Source organism: Vespa mandarinia, chromosome 2 (genome assembly GCF_050613455.1).
Source record: "Vespa mandarinia isolate Hongniang chromosome 2, ASM5061345v1, whole genome shotgun sequence".
NCBI lineage: Eukaryota > Metazoa > Arthropoda > Insecta > Hymenoptera > Vespidae > Vespa > Vespa mandarinia.
The window spans coordinates 18,297,501-18,322,500 of record NC_140811.1 but is presented as its reverse complement, the minus strand read 5'-3'; the positions used below and the strand labels follow the sequence as shown (position 1 = coordinate 18,322,500).

The following is a 25,000-nucleotide window of genomic DNA, read 5'->3' as shown; positions in this document are numbered from 1 at the left end:
AAAAGAAAAAAAAATAAATAAAAATAAAAATAAAACGCTAAAGGTCATAATACGCAGCCAGGGAGAAAATCATGATATTTCTAATATCTTGCTATGTATATGTGTATATATATATATATATATATATATATATATATAATATATGCGATACTGCAAATTAAAAATGCCTTTTTACAAGGAAAATGTTTAAAAATAAAAAAAAAAAAATAAAAAGAAAAGAAAGTAAAAAAAAAAATAATAAAAATTGAAGAATATTATCGATGACGTGTCGATTATCTAACGCACGTGATATATTGTACATACATTATACAGGGTGGTCCAAAAGTTCCAAGATAATTTTCAAAATCAATTGCAATTCTTCGATACTTCTTTTAATTTTAAACTTGCAACATTACGATGCTAATCGTCAAGTTGTTTTACAATCTCTGACGGAAAGAAGTAAAGAAAAGAAAAAAAAAAAAAAAAAAAAAAATATAAAAAAGAAAAAATCAGCTCGAAGAGAGTCTCGTAAAATAAAGCAATTAATTCTCTTTATTTATCCTTTTTTTTTTCTCTTTTTTCTTTTTTTCCTTCTTTGAATTATCCAGGGACTTTCGGTTAACTCTGTATTTTTGAAAAAATTTTTATAACCTAATGAAGGACAAAACGATGGCTGAACGTGCAATAGAAACATCGTGCATCTAAATTCGACGTCATTGTCCGAGCGAATCATTATAATAACAATAATGATAATAATAATAATAATAATAATAATAATAACAATAATAATAATAATAATAATAATAATAATAATAATAATATAATAATATGGTTTGGTTCAAAATAGAAAAGATAAAAAAAAAAAAAAGAGAAAAGAAATCAGAACTGTTCGACAAGACAGAATTTAATAAATGCATAATCTAAAAATGCTAAGAACGCAAGAAGGAAATAAAAAGGCAAAGAAAAAAAAGATTTGATGACTTCGTAACTATAACTCCCTGTTAAATTGGCCAAGCGTATTTTTACAGAGCTGAGAATGTCTAAGGAAAGAAGAAAAAAAGAAAAAAAAAAAAAAAAAAAGGATCAACAAGAAAACTTTATTCAAAAAATCATATCTATGACAAATATTATCAACGATATATAATATATATATATATATATATATATATATATATATATATATATATATATATCATCTATCGAAGATAAAAAAATAACTTCGAATTGAAATCAACAGAGCTACGAAAATTTTCAACAGGTTTACCTCGTTTCTTTGCTCGTTTCTTTGCCTGAGGAGTTTTGAAATGAAAAAGATTAGATTAATTCATATATTTTTCTTTTTTTTTTTTCTTTTCTTTTCTTTATTCTTTCTTGTGTTTTTTTTTTTTTTTTTTTTTTTCTTATGCCGACAAAAATTTTTCTATTCGCTTGTGTATCTACGATCGACAATAACGATGACAACGACGACGACAATGACGATAATTAGAAAAAAGAAATAAATAAATAAAAAAGAGACGAAATTAAATTACATTACGACGAACTCCTCAGGCCGATACTGAACTGTTGTTTCGAGAAGCATAAAAAAAAAAAAAAGAAAAAAAAGGGATAAAAAAATAAGTAAACAATTTAATTGAAATATTCGTTCGTTAGGACGCCATTTAAGGGTCACACTTTGGGGGAAGGGATCGTTTGTCGAGTTAACCCTAGCTGTGTCTTTGACTATCAATTTTGACCTCGATTAAAACAATTTGCTCGTTGCACGATACATAATTTTATTTTCTTTTTTCTTTGAAAAAAAAAAAAAAAAAAAAAAAAAAAGAAGAAAAAGAACGACAAAATTCGAAATGCATTTTTCAAACCTACTGATTATTATTCCCGAGGTTAGAAAGAATATGCGGAATTTCTTTCTTCTTTTTCTTTTTTTTTCCTTTTTTCTTTCGAAATCAAAAATTATTCATTCCGTACGAGTGACAGCTGTTCAAAAAGTGTACGAAGTGTGACGCACAACTAGGATTAAATCTACAAAAAAATTTTTCCACCTTGGATTTAATACTTACGTATGAATCTATAAATGATAATACACACACACAAACACACACACGCACGCACGCACGCACGCACACAGATTGGTAAAGATCAATAAAACCTTATAAAATAAATTCTAATAATTATTTTGTTTCCTTTTTCATTATGCGTTTTGTTTCACGTTTCTTTTTTTATTCTTTTCCAATTTTTTCTTTTCTTTATTTTTTTTTTCTTTTTTTTTTCTTTTTCTTTTTTAACCTATTAACCTTCGATGGATACGCTCGAAATAATCTCTTGAACGAAAAGATTTTTCGATCGATATTGAAAAGTATTAACCAAAGAGGGATATTAAAAGAAAAAGAAAAGGAAATAAGCGAATGGATGAGTAAAAGATTTTAGAGGAGAGAAAAAGAAAACGTAAAAAAAAAAAAAAAAAAAAAAAAAAAAAAAAAAAAAAAAAATAGGAAAACGAAAAAGAAAGAGAGGGGGAGAGAGAGAGAGAGAGAAAGAAGAAGAATAAATACTGACCTAACGGTAACGTGAGAATCAGATCCAGAACTTGACGCGGCCGATGGTTGTTCCGTGGTCGGTGAGGGACGGGACACGGTGAGGGCGGGGGGTTGCAGGTCCTCGTGGGTTCCCGTGGCGCCGGAGAGCAACAGCAAAGGTAAATTTGGAAATAGCCAAGCTGATGCTGTCCCGAGCTCACTGAGATCGCTGGCGTCGCTGGCCCTGGAGGACTTGCGGCTACTGGCCCGGCTACCTCTGTGTACGTGCAGCAGGGCCGACAGCTTTCCACCCCACCCACCCCCGCCCCTACCATCGCTCCCAACACCACCAGGACTCGATGTTTGCGTTTGCGAATCCACTTCTTGGGCAATCCTTTCACGTTCCTTCTTCATTCTAATTTTTATTCGATTAAAATATATTAACAGTTTACTATATTATTATTATTATTGTTATTATTATTATTTATATATATATATATATATATATATATAGGAGTTATGGATTATTATTAGTTTAATGTGTGTGTATGATTTACAGATTGATTTTATTCGATCGATATTAATCCTTATTTGAAATTGCAATTATTTCAATTATTTCGATCGATTATCTATTACAGGAATGTAGAATTGAATTGAATTGAATTTTTTTTTTTTTTTTTTTTTTTTTTTTTTTTTTTTTTTTTTAATAGATATTCATAATGCAAATACGTGCATAATGCTTTGGAATGTAATTTTTATCTGGAATTATTTTTTTTTTCCATTGACTCGTTTTATCAAACATATGATCATTAGTAATTACTGCGTAATTAATTTTTCTTTCTGACAAATTTTGAGTCGATTTATTTTTTTATTTTTAATTTCTTTTATTCGTCTACTCTCTCTCTCTCTCTCTCTCTCTCTCTCTCTATATATATATATATTTATATATATATTGTACTTTGATAATAATTTTATGATGTAACATTGTTTCACTAGAAATTCTTTTACATATATATGCACATACGATAAATATTAATTTTTTTTTTTCTTTTTTTTTTTTTTAGATCGTACTTGTTTCAACATTCCTAGTTGATTTTTTCTAATGTCATTAGGAAATGAACGACAATTTTCATGAAGTTGATTTATCAATAAAAAAATTCTTCCTCCTCGAAACGATTTCATTCTTTTCCTATTTTCTTTTTTCTTTTCTTCTTTTTTTTTTTATTTTTTATTTTCCTTATCTTTTAGTCAACTCCAAACCAAACCAAAAAAAAAAAGAAAGAAAAAAAAAAGAAAAAAAAGAATTAATATCGATCGAATTGTATAAAGATAGAAGAAAAGAGAAGAGAAGAAAAGAAAAGAAAGAAATAAAAGGAAAGAAAATCAAAGAAAACTTACGCGATAAATTCTCTAATCGTACGTTGAATAAGCCTGGCTGCCTTATCTTGTCGTTTCCAAATTCTCGTGGAAGACACTATTTCCAATTCCTTTCTAGTTGGGAATTGCTTCTTGAACTTAACGTCCATTTGTTCTTGAAGCTTACGAAAATCATCGGATTCTTCAACGTGTCCAAGAACGTGCTTGACAAGTGCGTGGAGGATGTCCAGACAATGGATCTTGTTACCCTTCGCGATGGGAAGATTAAAGCTTACCAACGCAACGACATTGGGCTTTGATATTCCCAGAGGTGGGTCTAGGCTCGCTATGAAGTCGCTTAATTGTGAGAAACTGATGAATTGGGTTGCATGCGGATCGTATCTGTAAATCAAAAGAGAGGAAGAAGAAGAAGAAGAAGAAGAAGAAGAAGAAGAAGAAAGAAAGAAAGTAAGAAAGAAAGAAAACAAATTAGATATAATTTTTTTATGTGAAAAGGATATAGAAATATAAATAGTGATAGAGACGTTTATCTCTTTGAATTAATTGATTTAAATCTTTAATTGTTACACGTCTCAAAATAATTTCAAATCGTACAAATGACTCTACAGTGCCCTTTGAATAGCCGTCATTTCTATTGAGTGAATAATTTTTGACTTCAAAAAAAAAAAAGAAGAAAAATACTGTGTAAAACGTATTTTCAAAAAGAAATTCACGAATCGTACAATGTGCTAATTGTTTCAATCGATTTCGAAATTGATCGTTCTATATCCCATAGGTACAATTAGGGTTACAAAAAAAAATAAAAAATAAAAAAAAAGAAAGAGAGAGAGAGAGAGAAAGGAAAAAAGAAGAAATGCGTGCATACTTGGACCAACGTATGTAAAACATTTCTAGATCATCCTCGACGATACCAATTTCTTCCTCCTGATGAGCCTGATTAAAGTTCTCCAAAATGATAGCGATGTACATATTGATAACGATCATATAACTGATGATGATGAAAGAAGTGAAGTACGTTATTGCCAATAACGGATAACCACAATCGCCATTCATTTTCCTACTAGTTGGGGTTGGATCGCAATCAGGTGGTTGTACCATCAATGATTCCAATACGTCGTTCCAGCCGGCCGATGTCATCAAACGAAATAGTAATTGCATGCTACGGCCGAACGTTTCGAAATTGACCTAAAATCAAACAATTTTATTTTATTTTGTTTTACTGTTTTTCATTTTTTTTCATTTTCTTTTTTTCTTTTTTTTTTCAATTATCGTTCAATCCTCCAATCCGACAAATATAAAACTTCGTTCGTTGATATCGAATGATTTGTAAATGAAAGAACCGCGAACTTGGTCCTTATTATTTATTATTTTTCTTTTTTTTTTTTTTTTTTTTAACGTTTCGTTTTGTTCATTCAAAATGGCATAATTGTTTTATTTCTCTTTTTTTATTTTTGTTCTTTTTTTCTTTCTTGTTTTTTTTTCTTTTTTTTTTTTTTTTCCATTGTTTGAAACATTTTCATTCATAGTAAATATCTTTAGCTGTGAAATTCATCGATCATGGACGAGCTTAATAGGGGAAATAGATTGTTTCGAATTTTCGAAAAAAAAAAAATCTATGTTTAGCTATTCTTTTGTTTTTTTTTTTTTTTTTTTTTTCATTGTCATTACTTGTCGATAAACTCGAAAAAAATTTACTATCGAGACATTGTAAAACGTGGTTCAACAAAACTCCATTAATTATAAAATTTCTTTATAATTAATATGGATTATTTATAAAAAATCTTGATTGAGAAAAAAAAGGGAAGAAAGAAAGAAAGAAATTTCTACGATTTTTTTATAATGACGAATAAATCGAATCTCATGAAAATTGTCGTTCACTTTAGCGCCATTTATCTTAATTTCAATTCACATCTTCAATATTTTACAATTAATTAACACAGAGAAAGAGATAGATGGAGAAAGAGAGAGAGAGAGAGAGAGAGAGAGAGAGAGAGAGAGAGAGAGAGATGGTCGTCCATTCGATTGGAATCCTGATGAAAAAATTAATGCCATCTTTCAAAAAGACAAAAAAGAAAAAAAAAAAAAAGAAAAGAAAAAAACAAAAAAAAAGAAAAAAGAAAAATACTTTTCTACTCGCGGATCCACGAATTTTTTTCTTTCATTATTATCATCATTATTTTTCTTTCTCTCCATCTTTCTTAATAAATATCAAAATATTCTTTCGAATCATTTCGGTCCTCCCATCTCTCTTTTAAGACGATTAAAAAAGAAAGAAAAAGGGGAAAAAAAAATAAAAAAAAAAAAATAAAAAAAAAAAATAAAAGAAAAAAATTACAGAAAAGAAAAATTAGAGAAGAAGGAAAAAGGGAGAGGGAGGTAGACAAAAAAATACAAAAAATGAATTCCTCACCATATCATCCAAAGCTCCTTGTTTCCTGACGTGCCCAAATACGGACATACCAATGATGGCGTAGATGAACGTAATCAAGGCAAGTAAAGCTCCAATGTTGAATAATGCCGGAAGACTGACCACCAAAGCGAACAAAAGTTTACGAATACCCTTAGCGGCTTTAATGAGCCTTAAGATCCTACCAATTCTGAACACCCTCACCACCCGCAAGAGCGTCGGGGACACGGGAAAGTCCATCATAATATCTTCCATAAGTATTCCCAATATAGAAGCTAAGACGAGCAAGAAATCAAATAGATTCCACGGTACGGTGAAATAGTGATAACGTAATCCAATAATCTTGACTATTGCTTCCAAACCGAAGACAGTCGTGAAGAATGCATTAGACACCTCTAAGACGAAAAATATTGGATGTGGTTGATTGTAATGTTCGATTCCCATCGTCAGCATGTTCAGAAATATCAAAACGAAGATTGCTATTTCGAATCTGCAAATATATTAGATAAGTTTATTGAACGTATCAACGACGGCGAAATAAGAGGGAAAAATAAGAATGAAAGAAAGAATGAAAGAAAAATAAAAGCAATAATTAATGACAATAATAATAATAATAATAATAATAATAATAATAATAATAATAATAATAATAATGATAAATAAATAAAAATAAACAAATTTCAAATCTAATTGTCGTTCCTTCTCTCCTTCTATTTCGTCCTCTTCTTTTATTTTCTTACGCTGTACGTTTTAAGCAAGTGCTTCAAGCCAAAGCCAATATTTATAATATAGAATTCGTTTTGTTTTATTTCATTTTTTTTTTTTTTTATTTTCTTTTATTTTATTTTAAGATAATCACTTGAAGCTGCCGTCGCTCATTTTCATTCGCAAAGTGAATGAGTGTGATATCTTGAAAAGGTAAAAAAAAAAAAAAAAAAAAAAAGCAAAAAAAAGAAAAAAAGGAAGAAGAAGAAGAAGAAGAAGAAGAAGAAGAAAAGGAGAACAAAGAACAAACATAAAATAATGAAAGCAGCTAAGCTCTTGTTCGTCCTTGTAAATCCAATCTTCGCTATCAGCAGAAGCGCGTTGCAGCTGTTCCTCCTTCCTTGTCTGTATTTTTTCGTATCTTTTTTATTTATTTATTCATTTGTTCTTTTTTTCTCTTTCTTTTTCTTTTTTGTTCTTTTTTTTTCTTTTTTTTTTTTTCTTTTTTTTTTTTATTTTTTTGGAATCTTGTCAAGCGAAATATAGAAGCGGCGAAGTTGCGAGTCGAAAATATTGAAGTGGTTGGCCGAAGAACTTTGATCATTCGTCTGACGAACGACGATAATCTTCGGCTCGCAAAACGTCCATCGTATGTTCCGCAAATAACGAGTTCCAAAAATATATATATATATATATGCGTGTGCGTGTACGTGTGCGTGTGCGTGTATGTATACAACAAACAATGAAAGCAAAAACATTGTTTATAAAAATTATTAATATTTATTTGATCAGTATTTTTATTAATTAATGTTAAAATATTTTGTAAAATAAACCTGTATACCTGTATATAAATATTTTTTGGGGATTCAATATTTATAATAAAATATCAGTAAAAATAATAAAAAATGTCATGGGTTAATATTTGCATCTGAGTTGCAAATTGAATTATATCTCCCGACAGATTTATTATAAATACTGATTATCTATATAAAACACCAATAGTATTTTTTCTTTCTTTATATATATATATATATATATATATTAATCGATATAATATTATTTAATATACCAATCGAAAATATTAAAAAATACTGAACGAATAAATGAATAAGCAAATTATAAATGTCTATCGACTCAATCATAGAATTTCTGTTTTCCTTTCTTTATATCTTTATTATTGCAAACTATTATTTTTATTTATATATCCATCTTTATATTTAGAATTAAACAATATTTATTTATTTATTTTTTAATTAAAATGAATCGTGCGATCGAGTAGACGACGAAATTGGCAAAAAATGATTTAAAATGGTTGACAAAAGTAAAAAGAGAGGTTAATAAAAAAAAAAAAAAATGTATATAAATAAACATATAATACATGTGTGTGTGTGTATGTTTTATATGTATATATATATATACATATAAAACAGAAAACATAAAACGAGTACATATGTGTTATTTTACCTTCGGGAATTGGACAGATCGTAGAACATTGCGAGGAATTGGTTGATCGGACGTTTTATTACTTTTTGCGGCTTTTTACGGCCGAGCTTTTTCATGGCAGTGTAGTAGTGTTTTTGACTCTCGGTCAAAAACATTTCTAGCACGCCACCTTCGTACTGAAATGAAAAAAAAAAAATATGTATACTTGATTAAATTAAAACCATCTTGAATATTCATCTTATGCCATTAAAAAGGTCTATGTATCTATCTATCTCTATACACACATATATATATATATATATATATACATATATACAATATATATGTTTGTATATAATTCACTGAACTAATATATGTATATAAAAGAAATGAATAACCATTTAGCACTTTTCAAAAATTAATTAGAGATCTTGCGAGTTTATAAAAAGTGTATATTGAATAGAAAGAGACAGAGACAAAAAAGAGAGAGAGAGAGAGAGAGAGAGAGAGAGAGAAAATGTAAAAATACTAACACAATCTTACCTTCTTTTTTAACATGTTGAAATTATCTATAATAACTCCTATGAATAGATTCAATGTGAAAAAGGAGCCGCACACGATGAATATTACGAAATAAAGGTAAGCATATAGATTAGCTTCCCTTTGGGGTTGAAGATCTACACCCCTTGCATCAACGGCATCCTCCATTACTTCCATCCAACCTTCGAATGTTGCCACTTGAAACAATGCCAAGTAAGCAATACCAACGTGGTCGAATGTTATCTTACTATTCTCCCATGAATAATTTTTATTCAAGCAGTCGTCCTTCGTATTTACTATCTGAAAATAAAAGTAAACAAAAAAAAAAAGATAATAATAATAATAATAATAAATGCGTTTTTCGTTAGATGACATCGTTTCAAAAAAAAAAAAAAAGAAAAAAAAAAGTTTCCAATGAAACTTCGTCAGAAATTTTTCGTCAAATTTGTTCAGAAAAAGTGTGAAAGAAAAAAACGGAGAAAAGAATAAAAAGTTCGTCGTTATTACTTACCGATATGTCCAATAATTCTCCATACTCGTCGACGCATTTGAAGAATTTACCGCCAAAAAATTGGACTCCCATTATCGAAAATATAAGCCAGAACACGAGACAGACGAGGAGCACGTTGAATATACTAGGTATCGCATACATCAACGCGTTCACTACGATCTATATGCAATGTTGAAAATATAACGATTAAAAGATTTTTCATTTTTTTTTTTTGTTGTTTTTTTATTTCTTTTTTTTTTTTTTAATTCATTACGATCATCACGAAAATTCGAATAGAACTGATGAATACGATCATTACTTTTATCTATAATATGTATAATAAATATATTCCAATGTATTGTAAATAAATTAATTAACATAGAATTGTTTTTATAACACAATCGATAAAAATAACTCGCAAAAAAAGGGAGAGAGAGAGAGTGAGAGAGAGAGAGAAAGAATAAATAAAAAGAAGAAGAAAATATTACGTAATATTTCTTTTGAAATTTTTTAGACGTAATAAATTGTTCAAATTGAAATTTTAAAATTTTATCTACTTTTATCTACTATTAAAAAATTATATCTACTTATATAACTTTTATAAATATTTTATACATATTAGTAAACAATACCGCGTGATTATTTTTCATACTAAATTGTACAATCTATTTTTCCTTTTCTTTTTTTTTTTTAAATATCTTATATAATACATATATTATACAGTAATTCTTTTATATACTAAATACATTCTAATACGATAAATATGAAATATTTCAAATACAAATTTATAATATTATATTATATGTGCGCACGCGCGCGCGTGTGTGTGTGTGTGTATTTTTTCAATATTTTATATATAAACAAATAACACCGTTAATTCCTAAAGCTATATTATAAAATATTTCATTGTAATATATATAAAAAAAAAAGAAAAATAAATATATATATATTTACAATATCATAATTGATTATATTATTGAATTAGAATTAATATATGATAGTGACAAAAAAATTTCTATTAAAAAGTATCAAGATAATTAATGTACATGCACGTACATTAATATATAAATATTATATAATTGATTATATAATATTTATTAATACTCATGGTTATTTAATTAATCGATCGTTCAAATCTAATATATTTAAATTTAAACAAATTAAACATCACTCACGAATATGTAAGCAACACTTACCCTCATGCCTTGCCATCTTGATATCGCTCTTAAAGGCCTCAGTGCTCTCAGCGTTCTCAACGAGCGTAGTACCTTTAGATTTTCATTTTCTTCTATCAAAAGACTAAACATGGATACCTGTTGAAAAAAGAAACCTTGTGTGGTGAATTATTACAAAAAAAAAAAAAAGAAAAAAAGAAAGAAAAAATTTCTCTCCTTCTTTTTTATCTCTTTTTCTTTTTTTATTTTTCTTGTTTTTTACTTTATTTTTCTTTTTTTCTTTTTTTAATTCGTTCCTCTCGAAAATAATATTTATGGCGTGCTAGCACGCAAATCGAATATTTTCAATGCAATTTTCTTCTTCTTTTTTTCTGCGTCTTTTTCCCTTTTTTGTTTTTTTTTTTTTTTGTTTTTTCATCCGTTGCGAAACAACGCGACGAGAAATTTTATAAAAACGAAAAAGAATAAAAGTAGAACGAAAGGCAAGAGCTGATCAACCTATGAATTATTATTTACAAACGAACCAAAAAAAAAAGAAAAAAAAGAAAAAAGGAAAAAGAAGAAAAAGAAACGAAAGGAAACAAAAAATACTTTATAATCATATTTACACGGGCGATGAAGGGAGGGGGAGATTGATGAGCCGCCAAAAGTAAGTCCTTAGATGTGCCCCCAAAAAAATTTATCCTGATATCAAAGAAAGAAAGAAAGAAGAAAAAAAAAAAAGAAAAAAAACTTTTCATCCTCACCGGTTTACAACAAGCTGGCGAGAAACAAGAAAAAAAAATTAGAAAAAAAAAAGAAAACGAAAAAAAAATGTTATCGTAAAAATTGACGAGATAATATGATCGATCGATTTTCAAAATTCGCTTAGATACTTTTCGAACCGCTTGAGAACTTTTTTGACCCACCATATAATATAATATTTCATTACGAATATAATCAGTCATTGCGTTAACGCAGTAATATATATATATATATATATATATATATATATATATATATATATTTTTTTTTTCTCCCCTTCAAAATAAATCGATCTTAATATTAATAGTATTGTTATTATTCATCATCGTCATTGTCATTATTATTATTTTTATTGTTGTTATTATTGTTGTTATTATTATTATTATTATTATTATTATTATTATTATTATTATTAAGTACAAAAGAAAAAAAGCAAACATATTGGCATAAAATAATAAAAATTTTTAACAAAAAGAGCTCCTTCTATATTTGCAAAGCTCGTCTCGGTAAAGCCCCATGGAAAATATATATATTTATTTTTCTTTTTTCCTTTTTTCTTCCATCATTCGAAGGAAAGCAATTTTTAAAACTCCCAAAGGCAATTGTACATATCATTGCCATACATTACCAGAGACGTTTGGATGAATGTAAATATGTAAAAAGCCACGTGAAGCGAACACTTAGGTATACGTATAAAGTTTAAATCAATAATGAAGAAAATACATATAAGAGAAATAGAGAGAGAGAGAGAGAGAGAGAAAGAAACATTACCATGCATATGTAACATGCATTTTGTTGATCTATCAAAATTCAAGAGAGAGAGAGAGAGAGAGAGAGAGAGAGAGAGAGAGAGAGAGAGAGAGAGAGAGAGAGAAAGGGAGGGAATAATAACAAAGAAAGAAATATAGAAAGAAAAGAAATATAGAAAAAAGAAAAATGTTTAATTATTTTTTGATAATGTGTACGAGAGCAAGAAAAACGTTATAGTTTGACGTACCTGTATCCACGAGGCAACACATAAAACACACAGAAAAGAGAACACCGAAACAACGTTTCAAATAGGTTAGCTTGTTTAAAATTTCTTTTGTCCATTTTTTCTTTTTTTTTTCTATTCTTTTTTATTTTCTTTTTATTTTTTTTTTTTTTTTATTTTTTAATTTAATTCTTTTTTTTTTTTTTTTTTCTTATTATCGTTATTATTATTCTTTCGTCGATATATGCGTATATATATATATACACAATATATGTACGTGTATATACGTATATATATATATATATATACCTATCGGGTAGATATAGACAAATAGGATAAAATATAATATATGAATTAAATAAGCAAACAATTAATCGAAGAATTAAAAAACATCGATCGCTCTAACGATGAAAGAAATGAGTCATGCCACAATGACACAAGCTCATTTATGTGCGTTTCAGCTGTTTCATTTATTTATTTTTTTGTTTTTTTTTTCTTGCACACGCACATATATATATATATATAGATGCGTGTGCGCGCGAGCGCGCGGGCGTGCATGTAAGAGAAATATTAAAAAAAAATATATATATATAATACATATATTAAAAGTTTCGTTAGCGTAAGCTTCCAAAAAAAAAAAAAAAAAAAAAAATACCAAAGATACACCACAAAAAACAAAAAAAAAAAAAAAAAACAGAAAAAAAAAGAAAAAACCTTCCTCAGCCTTCTAAATCATATTTCTATCGTTTTTTTTTTTTTTTTTACTTACGAAAACTATTATAAAATCCAGGATCGTCCAGAAACTGGTGAAGTATTTACAAAATCCTAATGCCAACCACTTTAATAGCATCTCGATGCTGAATAAAGCGCAGAAAGCTAGATTGGTCCAATAAAGGATTTTCTTTAGGAATGGATTGTCATCCAAATATATGTCTTCGAAGCAAAGCGTTATCGAGGATGCAAATATCAATACTAGGATCATCCATTCGAAGGCAGGTGTGTCGACAACAGAAAGTACAACAGTACGTATTCTTATCCATTTTCTTCCGATGTCGGTTACTAAGCAACGATTGATACAGCTACATCTGCAAACAAAAACAAAAAAGTAGGAAAAGAAGAAATTAGAGAGAGAATGTGAGAGAGAGAAAGAGAGAGAGAGTGAGAGAGAGAAAACAAAAAAAAAATTAAATAAATAATATTCACATGGGTAACGCATATATGCGTTTAACTCGCATATCCGTTGATTCATTTAGAATATGCAGGATGAACAATTTATCGTTCATCCATATACGATCTATCGTCGATCAATCCATCATCTTTCCTCTCACGTAATTTACTTAAGTTCATTAACGATTACTTACTTCAATCGTTTTCTGCTTTTTTTTTTCTTTTCTTTTCTTTTCTTTTCTTTTTTAGGACTGAAAAGTATTGTTGAGATTGAGAAGGACGGCATAGATATCATTGATCGAACGAGCGAGTAAGACAAAAAGTTCACGTGTGTGATTGAATTCGCGATGTGACTTTTTTGGCAAGCTCTACTTTCTAATGCATTGGTTGCATTTCCAGAAAAAAGAAAAAAAAAAAAAAAGAAAATTAGAAAAACGAATATATCATACAAAATATAGCAGCTGTTCAGAAGACAAATCGATTTAATTCTATTTCTAGATTTTTTTTTTCTTTTTTTTTTTTTAATTTAAATATCAAATCACTCGACGAAAGGGAGTCAAATAGATATTTTAAATTTCATTAACTCAACAATGCTCTAAATGTTAAAATCGTCGTTTCAATAATGCGATACAAATGTAACAGCAAGATCTTCGTAAATTGTTTATTTAAATTTATAATCATCACATTTCTTTTTTTTTTTTTTTTTCTTTTATAGAGTTTATGGATTTAGCAAAGAAACGACTCACGCATACACATACACACATATATAAATATTCTTTGATTTTTGATCGAATTCGATACAATTGACGAGGCACAGAAATGCCAACGTAAAACAATTGGCACTTAATTGGCCAATCATTCGAATGCATTGATATTACGTAAAAATAATTAAATTATCATTTAGATTATCATTTGACCATTTCCTATAAGTCGAGACAAGAGAGAAAGAGATAGAAGATATCTATCAATTTAATCGATTTAGAATTTAATAAAATTATCGTATAGTATTGTACTTACTTTTGATAACAATGCTGAGGAAAACAATCCTGTGGTTCCTTTGGCTCTTTATTACGTCCAAACATTGGAAACGAGCCTATTCCGTCAATGTATCTACCTTTGCTATCTCTTCTACCACCGACGGTCAATTCGTCAACATAACTGACCAATGCGTGCCAAGGTCGTTTCTCTATTCTTTCCTCTTTACGTATTTGTTGAGAGGATGATTTTTCATCCGGTAACATAGCAACTTCCTCGTCCATTTTATTAGGATCCTTTAATACATCCATTTCTATAGTTTCCTCGACGTTAGATTCGTCATTGACAATAATTTCATCTCTCTCGTTAATCCTTTTATTTTCCTTAACAGTCTCCTGACTACTTTGACTATAGGTAGTCAATGTTGCCTGACGATATATCGGTTCATACGTAAATACAGGTTGATTCAAGCTCTCCTGATAAGATCTATTATAAATATTGTCCTTTGGTAGGCTCAATACCGTCTCCTGTATAGCATATTTCTCTTTATCTGACTTATCCATAACCTCTCGCACTATCTGTTCCAATCTCATATTTTTTTCATTTTCCGAATTTTCCTTACGATATTTTTTCTTTTTAACAATCGAACGTATACGATCGAACGATCTCGCCAATTTCGAGTCCTCCCCGACTTCCTCCTTTTTTTGCTTCAATTCCTCCGAATTGAAGCTATTGAGTAACAGGGCCAAGAATAAATTGAGTACCATAAAATTTCCCATAACAAGAGCCGGTAAAAATATTGCGAAACATGTACCAGGACCATCCTCCTTTTCGGCACGCATACAATCCCATAATGGTTCGATCCATTCGCCGCACAATATACGAAATATCATCATGAACGAATGAAAGAAATCGTTAAAGTTCCAACGTGGCACAGGATCAGGATAAAATTTGTCCAATGTATAATCCTTACTGAATAATTGCATGCCGATAACGGCGAATATGTATATAACGATAACAAGGACAAAGGTCAGATTACCTAATGCACCGATCGTTGATATTATTATACTTAATAGGACCTTCATAGTTGTCCATGATTGTGCCAATTTCAATACCCTCAACAATCTTAATCCCCTTATAACTGATAAACCGTCGACCAATTCGAACGTCAAGTCGATCAACGAGGCCGATACTATGATCAAATCGAAATTGTTCCAACCGTTGTTAAAGAAATCTTTGCTAAGTGCTAACAATTTTAAAAAGCATTCGAACGTGAAAATACTCGTGAACACTTTGTTCCCGATGTTCAATGCCTGTCGTATCGACTCGCTCATACCGTGATGTTCCATCGCAAGAAAACCAGTGTTCAATACGATACATAGGGTGATCATCAATTCAAACAACGGATCTCTTACGACCTATAAAAAGAAAGAGAGAAAAAAGAAGGATTTGTTTCTTATTTTTTTATTTATTATTGTTGTTGTTGTTGTTGTCGTTGTTGTTTGTTGTCATTGTGTTTATTTTATTTTCCCATCGAACGATCAAACGATAAAATATTTGCTATAATATTTTCCTCATTCTCTAGATATGTTACGTATGCGCGTGTGTACGTGTGTGTGTGTGTGTGTGTGTGTGTGTGTATACGTGTGAATATTTATTTTTACCTTATAAAGACAATTTTGAAAACGTAACCATCCCTCGTAGTCTACGCAACATTGAATACACCTCTCGCAGTTTCTATCTGGAAGATCGTCTGTAAAAAATAAAAAAAAAAAAAAAATAACATATAAATATATAAATATATGTGTGTGAAAAATATAAATATTTACGTATATGTGTGTGTATATACGTATATGGGTGTATGTATGTGTGTGTGTGTGTGTGTGTGTGTGGATTGATTTATAATTAATGTCGGAATATTTAACAGAGAGAATTCAGCTGAAACTCCCTAATTGATATAAAACCAACAAAAAAGAAAAAAAAAAAAAAAAGAAAAAAGAAAAAAAAAATCAATTATGCTTCTCTGAGACTTTTTTCCTATATAAGACCTTCCTATATATACGTAGAAACTTAAAATTATTCCATTATTCTTTTTTATTTTTTTTTCTTTTTTTCTTTTTTTTTCTTTTCATTTTTTTTTTTTTTTTTTGTTTAGATCATAAAAAAGTTCCTAGACTTATGATTTTATGCCCTGAAAGAAGGAAAGAAAAGAAAAAAGAAAAGAAGAAAAGAAGAAGAGAAAAAAAAGGAATTTAAAGTAAAGAGTCTCGTAAAAGAGTAATTGATTTTTCAAACCATCTAGTGGACATTTAGGCGAACCTAGGAACTTTGGAAAAAATCCCATATTAAAAATATCGTCATTGTACGGTTCTTATGTATTATACAAATAATGAAATAATTAATTTTAATTCTTTGATCTACGTAATCGATCTCTCTCTCTCTCTCTCTCTCTCTCTCTCTCTCTCTTTCTCAGTGAAATTATATTTAATAAATAATACAACAAATTAGTGGTAAATTATTTTATTAAAAAAAAAATTCCCCTCGAAGTATACGTCAAAGTACATACATACGCATGTGTGTATGTATTGTTGTGCGTGAATTAGATGTATGATATTAAAATTAGAAAAAAATTCTATAGAATATTTTGCCCGTGAAAAAAAAAAAAAATCAACTAGAAATTCCGTTCGGATAAATAAAATCAATACGACATTATTTTTATTTTAAAAATATACTTTCGATGTATTTGTGTACACGTACATGTAAAAACATGAATATTTTAAAAGAATCTCGGATATCCTATTTAAAAAGATAAAATAAATTTTGCTTTGGATAAAATCCTCTCTCTCTCTCTCTCTCTCTCTCTCTCTCTAACTAACCCCATATGTATCATGTTTTTAATCTTTATCTCTTTTTTTTTTCTTTTGTGAAAAATAATGCAGATATATATATATATATATATATATATATATATATATATAAAAGAAAAAAAATAAATAAATTGCAATAAAACGGATTAAAAACTAATTTAACTAATTTCATCTTATAATTTTTTTCTCGCGATCGTTATCAAAACTTATCTCGAAAAAAGTATGAGAAAGAAAAGAAAAACGAAAAAATAATATTAAAATTTTTTAAATTATATTAAACATTATCTTTGAATAAGATTCTATCCTAAAATTATATATATATATATCATATTCTTAAAACAGGGTTAAAAAAAATAAAATGACCATTAGTTCTCATAATTAATTCTATTATCGGTTAGGACAGGATCATTAAAAAAAAAAAAAAGAAAAGATTTCGACAACAATTTAACACATAAAACTTTAAAACATAAAACTGCATATACTCATTTTTTTTCCAATTCCCACATCTCTTTTTTTATATATGTAATTATGTTGTATATAATAGAAAAAAAATCGGAATAAAATAAATTATAGTGCGCGAAGTATTAAAAACGAAATAAAAAGAAAAAAGAAAGAAAATAAAGACTAAAAGCAACCCTTGACCTAACTGATTATACTATTTCTCTTTCTCTTTCTCTCTCTCTCTCTCTCTCTCTCTCTCTCTCTCTCTTTCTCTTTCATCAAAACTTATTTTTCAAAAAATTTAAGATAGCCTACGTATAAAGAAAGAAGAAAAAAGGAAAAGGAAAATAAATGTAACCTTGAATAAAATCTTACAGAAAATTGCACATGCTTCTATTTCAAATCCATCCGTCTCTTTTTATATATATATATATATATAAAATTATGTAGGAAAATAATTATATATAAAAGCGAAAAATTAATAAATAGAGTATAGTACTTGGAGCGTAGAAACGAAAGCAACAAAAAAAAAAGAAGGAAGAGGAAAAGAAAAAGCAACCCTTGATCCTCTCTAATTGATTAAAATATTTTTCTCTCTCGGCTGATTCCTGAAAAATATTTTTCAGAAATATTAGACGTCGCTTGTAAGAAAAAAAAAAAAAAAAAGAAATAGTAAATAAATAAATAAATATAATACACACACACACACACACACACACACAATATACATATATATTATATCCAGAATCACGTTTATTTTTTATATTAAATATAATTGGCAATTATATATATATATATAATTATTAATTAATATTAATTTAAATAATTTAAATAATATTAACTAATAATTATGAAAATAATAAATATATATATATATATATATATATATATATAGTGTGTGTAATACATAAATAAATCTTACCTAAAACTACAATATACGACAGGTAATTAAATATAATTGAAATAATATTAATTAATAATTATAAAAATAATTAATATATATAAATATAAATATATGTAATATATAAATAAATCTTACCTAAAACTACAATATGCGACAGGTACTCTGGAGGCAGCGCGTACATATGTTTCTTCGTTTTGACGCCATTGCATTTGAGAACTCTGATCTCTCGACTGCTCGTTTTAACGGAAACGGTAACAGGTGCTGGTTGACAATCGGTACGAGTAGTGATATCTATTTTGGTTTCTTCATCCCCTTGATCCTGTTCCTGATCCTGATCCTGATCGTTATCGTTATTCTTATCCTTATCCTGACGTTCTACCCTATGTTCTCTCTGTTGATGTTCACGTTTCTCATGTTCTTCGGCGGATGTAACGTCGTCACCATCGTGATCATCGACAACACCAGAATCGTCTAATGACGATTGTTGATTACTATTGTTACTCGCCTGTCTCGAATGTAACATACCACGATTCGGTGCCAATCTATGAACCGTACTAGCTTCCGGTGGCCTTGGCGTTACATTTTGTAACGGAAGATGCGACGGTCTTACATTCGAGTGTCTTGGACTTGGACTTGGACTTGGTGTAACCGATCTGTTTACAATATATAACATTCGTATTGTCATTATCTATGAAACGATAAAAATAAATGAATAAATGAATAAATGAAGAAGAAAACATAAGACAAATGATCTCTCGTTCGTTCGATAGAACGAACGTAAAAAAGAAATGAACAAAAAATGAAATAAGGACTCGCGTAAGTTTGATGACGAGGAAGGTATTAATCCAAACGTTTTCTTTTTTCTTTACTTTCTTTACTTTCTTTACTTTCTTTTTTTTTTTTGATGCGGCAAAACGTGTGCACGAGTGTGAAAGAATAATGTTCTGAAGTAGTAAAAAAGAAAAAAAAATAATAAAAAAGAAGAAGCAGAAGAAGAAGAAAAAAGAAAAAGAAAAAGGTTGACTAAAATTTTCGATTGGTAACGTATATGTACATATATATATATATATATATATATATGTTTGTGTGTATGTATATATGTATGTATGTATGTATATATATGTATATATATACACATAAACGATGAAAACCTGCTACGTGCGCCACCATTTTTCTCTTGGCCCGCCGAACTCCTACCGCGTTTTCTTCTTCTCGTCTTCTTTCTCGTGTAACTGCTCAGTAATACTCCCTTCCTTGCGTCAATCTTTTTTTGCTTCTCTTTAGTGAGCGTCTTAATGTTGATCTTAGTCGGGTCGAAACTAAACGTCGAGTCCTCACGATGGTCGGTTAAATCCTTCCTTCGTTCCTAAAAAGATCAAAACGCGCTGAAATATTTTATTTTTATTCTTCTGATCTTTTATTTGTTTTTGTTTTCATTTTTCTTTTTTTCTTCTTTCTTTTTTTTTTCTTTTTCTTTTCTTTTTTTTTAATATTTTTTTTTCTTATAATTGCCAACTAACTGTTCAATATATACATATTTTTTTCTCTTTTTTTTTTTTTTTCGTATAATCATCATTTAGATTTTATTTTAAAGCTTCAAAATTGATGGCCAGATTTGTGCATTGGAAGTAATCGTTTTGTTTGTTCTTTCATCTTTTTTTTATTTTTTTTTTATTTATTTTTATTTCTTCTCTTTTTTATTTTTCTTTTTTTTTATTTTCTTCTTTTTTATTTTTTCTTTTAATTTTTTAACAGAAACAAAAAATAAGAAGATGAACAAGGAAAAAGAAACATCAAGGAATATATATATATATATATATATATATATATGAATTAATTTTTGTAAGGAATGTATACATCGTATCAAAAAAAAAAAAAAAAAAAAATAAAAAAGAAAGGAAAATATAATAAGATTCGATGATTTACCTCGTTCGTAATTTCAGCCTCCTCCTCGTAGCTCAGTGCCACAACAGCCAACATCAAATTGATTAGATAAAATGAACCAAAAAACACGACCACCGTGAAGAACGAGACGCTAATAGGTCCGCACGCCGACAATACCTGTACGTTAATTAATACAATTTATTTTTAATTAATTATATGTTCGTTGATTGTAAAATGTCCGAATGGAAAAAGGAAAAAGAAAAAAAGAAAAAAGGAAGAAAAAAGATTTCGTTGTCATATACACTACGAGAACGTCATATATAATTCAGTTCATATTTTTCAATTTAGAGATTATTTTTTTTCTCTTTTTTTTATTTTTTTTATTTCTTTTTTTTTAAATATCGAACTCGTATATCTAATATACGTTCACCGATACGTTTGTAATGCTAATATATTACAAAGAAAAAAAAAAGAAGAAAAAAAAAAATATTTAATATAATCTCTAAGAACAAAGAACATAAGTGTATTGCATTATTATGCCATATAAATAAATTGTAAAGAAATAATATTCTTTTTTTTTTTTTTTTTTATTTTTTTTTTTTTTTTTTTTTTTTTTTTTTTTTTTTTTTCCCCCGTTGGAAAACAAATAATGAAGGATCAACTTGAAAGAAAAAAAAAGAAAAATTACGACGTTGCCAAGGATTGATTGAGGATGGTACACGTGTAATGAAATAAAATTAAATTAAAAAAAAAAAAAAATAAAAAATAAAAAAAATAAAGAAAAAGTTAACAAAGGAAGACCTTGTTATAGACGTCCTCCCAATAATCCAACGTAATCAGCTGGAAGGTGGTTAGCATGGACCACAAGAAGTTATCGAAGTTGGTGTAACCGTGGTTTGGATTCGGGCCAACGCAAAGGCAGGTATAGCTCTCGTTACAGTGTCTGAAATTATACGATCTATAGATCTAAAGTTCGTTCCTCTTATTACGTGTATATAGAAATTGTCGAGAAAATTGTTTACTAAATATATTACCATGATACACCCGTTGACCGACGTTCGCAATTTTAAAAGGGGCGCGGGGTGGGCGGAGTGGGGGACTTTGAAATTGTCCAAATTTTCCCTTTAACCACTTCAAACTAACTTTTCATTTTATTTTCTTCTTTTTTTTTTCTTTTTCCTCGTCTAATTTTAAATTAACTCTACACTTCTACATTCCCATAACGACGATAATGAATATAATAATACTGTTTCGTTAATGTGATCGAAAGAAAAAAAAGAAAAAAAATAAATAAATAAATAAATAAATAAATAGATGAAGTATTGAAAAAACAAAAAAAAAAAAGAATATATATTTTACAGAAGGTTCGTACACTTCATTTAAAAAAAAGGAAAAAAAAAAAATATATATATATATATATAATTTTTATTTTCTAAAAAAAAAAAAGAAAAGTGATAATATTATATGAAATTAATATGATGATACAGTAGTAATGTTTAATCATGTATTATATTAATGACATACTACTAGATTGCTATTAGTATAGTAATAACAATCTAATAGTATATATCAAATACCATAGTAAAATATTATAGTATATCGTAGAACGTTATTATTAATATTATTAGTATAATACGTATACTATCAATAATATATAATACTTTGATAAAAAATATTAGAGTTAATATATTATTAATAACATAATATTATATATCACGTACTAATGATAAATTAATAATAATATGGTACTATAGTATTATCTTACTATAATATAACACACTATATAAATAAATATATATTGAAAATAAAGTATGGAATTTCTCTTTTTCTTTTTCTTTTTCTTTTTCTTTTTTTTCTTTTTTCTCTATAACTCTTTCCGATCAAAAAAAAATAATACACGGGGAAGGATGAAGTTTCTTTTTTATGAGGAAGAAAAAAAAATTCAACCTTCAAAGGATTATACTTTTTCGTCCATTCCATTTCTCCTTTTGATCCCCTCCCGTCACCGTTCTTGATCCAAAAGATCGAAAAATGACTGTGGACGTCTTGTAAAAGTCGATGGTTGGCTTATAAAAGCCAACGATATCCAACTTATATCTTGTTGGGCTTATCTCAAGGGTCTCTTGATGATAGGATAAAGACGGAAATATACTAACCTGGCGCCGGTTACATTGCCGCAGATGATTGGCTCTTCGTACTCGTTGAAAGCCCAATTGGATGAATTCCAAGTCCACCTGTTGGAAGTATTACGTAAAAATTTCTTTTAAATACTTTCAATGACGGAATGATATAACATTTATTAAAATTAAATTATCTGACGATTCTGACGATATTCGTAAGATAATTTAATGATTTCAAATGAAAAATTCAATAATATCATTCTCAATCTCTCGTTCTCACGTACTCGTTTTCATCCACAAATTTATTTCCCCTCCCCCCCCCCCATAATAATTATTTCGCACTATATTATTGTTTGTTTATTTGTTTTTTTTTTTTCTTTTATATCTTTCGATCAAATTCCTTTTATCAATCAAATAATAAAGTATTTCGATTAACTAAATAAATAATCGGCCATCGTATAAGTATATAAATATTTTCGATTTTCATTAATTACATATAATAACGCGAATATGATATTACAACAAATATGATTGGTCGATTGATATGATTATGCGACGAGAATTTATATTATGAATATTTATCAAACGTTTATATCAATATTATTACGATATTATTATATTTAAATGGATTTCGATTGAATCGATCGACTGACGCGATTCATGCTTTTGTTTTGTTTTATTTTCTTTTTTTTTTTTCTTTTCTTTTTGCTCTCTTTTTTTTTCTTTCCTTTTCTTTTCTTTTCCTTTTTCATTTTTCTTTCCCACTTCATCAATCAGTTTAATAACGATCGCTTTATATATTATCTATATGATATATTATTTATATAATATTGACGATCTATTTATTTGAAATATCGATTTTTTTTTAATTTTATTTAATATATATATATATATATATATATATATATCGAATATAAGCAACGAAAGAGCAGCGATAATTAGTACAAAACTATTTATAGATAAAACATGTATATTATTGAACATTCGATTTATTAACGTTCTATTTAATCGATATTATCATGGAAGAAAATTTAATAAATCAAAATGATATTCTCGATGTCAGAAGGATAATTAAATTACTGGTTACGTGCCTTTTATTTAATTCACGATAACAGGAATGTTATTAATCAAAAGTGACATATGTTAATATACTTATATATGCATTTATTTTGTTTATATATATATATATATATAAATTTTTAAGTTATTTTAAAAATCAATTTCATCTCTTTTCAAGAATCTTTATGGACTAATATTATTTTTGCTTTTTCTTATTTTTTTCAATTTGTAAAATTACAAGCCTAGAAACCTTTGATCTACCATCTTTACATATATATATATATATATATATATATATATATATATTGTTTGTATATTTGACAAATAGTCCAAGTTTCATTGCTTTGTTCTTGTTGTTGTATTGTGTGAGTAAATTAATAGTTTCGCAGCTTAGCCACTTAACCAAAGGCTATATGTACATAAATACATACATACATATATATATATGTGTGTGTGTATGTGTTCGTGTATTTGTATGTATATATATATATATATATATATATATATATATATATATATATATATATAGATCAAGGAGAATGGCCACCATTAATGAATTTCTAAGGGTCAGTTTTGTTCAAAGTAGCTTCGTACCAGAGATTAGAAGACTATGTTTACTAGATAAATATCCTTATGTTTAGAATAATCCATAAACAAGTAGAGAATATGTTAGATCGAATTTAGTTGACCCAACACTGAGAAATTAATATCCTTTACTATAGGAAAATTATTTCGTAATGTTAACTATGAATTCTTATCATGATCTCACATAACTATACAAGAAAAAAAAAAAAAATATATATATATATATGTGTGTGTATATATATAAAAAAAATTATATATGCAATAGATGAATTCAATTGGAATAATAATGATTTAGATTTGATATCGATCGAAATTATCGAACAAATTTTTTCTTTCGATTTTTCTTTTCTTTTTCTTTTTTCTTTATTTTTTTTTTTTTTTTTTTTTTTTTTTTTTTTTTTTTTTCATATTTCTCGACATCGCTTTAGACAAAGATCATATATACATATATATTAATTTTTTTCTTCTTCATTTATATGATATCAATATGATACAATAATAAAATTTATAATTAATAAAACTTACTCGATCCAATCGATCTGGGTGTCATTCGGTTCTTGATGTCTCACGCATTTGTTCCTAAGTTCACCCATGTAAACTTGGAGAGCAAATAGGGCAAAAACCATAAGGCAGAAGATCGTCAGTGTCATTACCTCGGCTAGTTGTTTGAAGC

General features: G+C 27.9%; 1 protein-coding gene across 1 annotated transcript in view; it reads right to left on the bottom strand.

The window, feature by feature from the left end:
- The window catches only part of LOC118451553 (sodium channel protein 60E), a 94,644-nt gene that overhangs the window by 1,547 nt on the left and 68,097 nt on the right, over positions 1-25,000 (bottom strand). Inside the window, exons 4-20 of the mRNA XM_035888224.2 lie at positions 24,853-25,000; positions 22,720-22,797; positions 21,365-21,506; positions 20,606-20,740; positions 19,831-20,045; positions 18,815-19,332; positions 16,132-16,220; positions 14,510-15,885; positions 13,095-13,410; positions 10,630-10,746; positions 9,455-9,613; positions 8,947-9,243; positions 8,446-8,600; positions 6,280-6,766; positions 4,735-5,054; positions 3,891-4,250; positions 2,533-2,907 (exon numbers count right to left, since the gene is read on the bottom strand). The exon at positions 24,853-25,000 is cut by the window's right edge and continues 33 nt beyond it. Coding sequence (XP_035744117.2) covers positions 2,533-2,907; positions 3,891-4,250; positions 4,735-5,054; positions 6,280-6,766; positions 8,446-8,600; positions 8,947-9,243; positions 9,455-9,613; positions 10,630-10,746; positions 13,095-13,410; positions 14,510-15,885; positions 16,132-16,220; positions 18,815-19,332; positions 19,831-20,045; positions 20,606-20,740; positions 21,365-21,506; positions 22,720-22,797; positions 24,853-25,000 — 5,287 coding nt within the window. The remainder of the gene's footprint in view (positions 1-2,532; positions 2,908-3,890; positions 4,251-4,734; positions 5,055-6,279; positions 6,767-8,445; positions 8,601-8,946; positions 9,244-9,454; positions 9,614-10,629; positions 10,747-13,094; positions 13,411-14,509; positions 15,886-16,131; positions 16,221-18,814; positions 19,333-19,830; positions 20,046-20,605; positions 20,741-21,364; positions 21,507-22,719; positions 22,798-24,852) is intronic.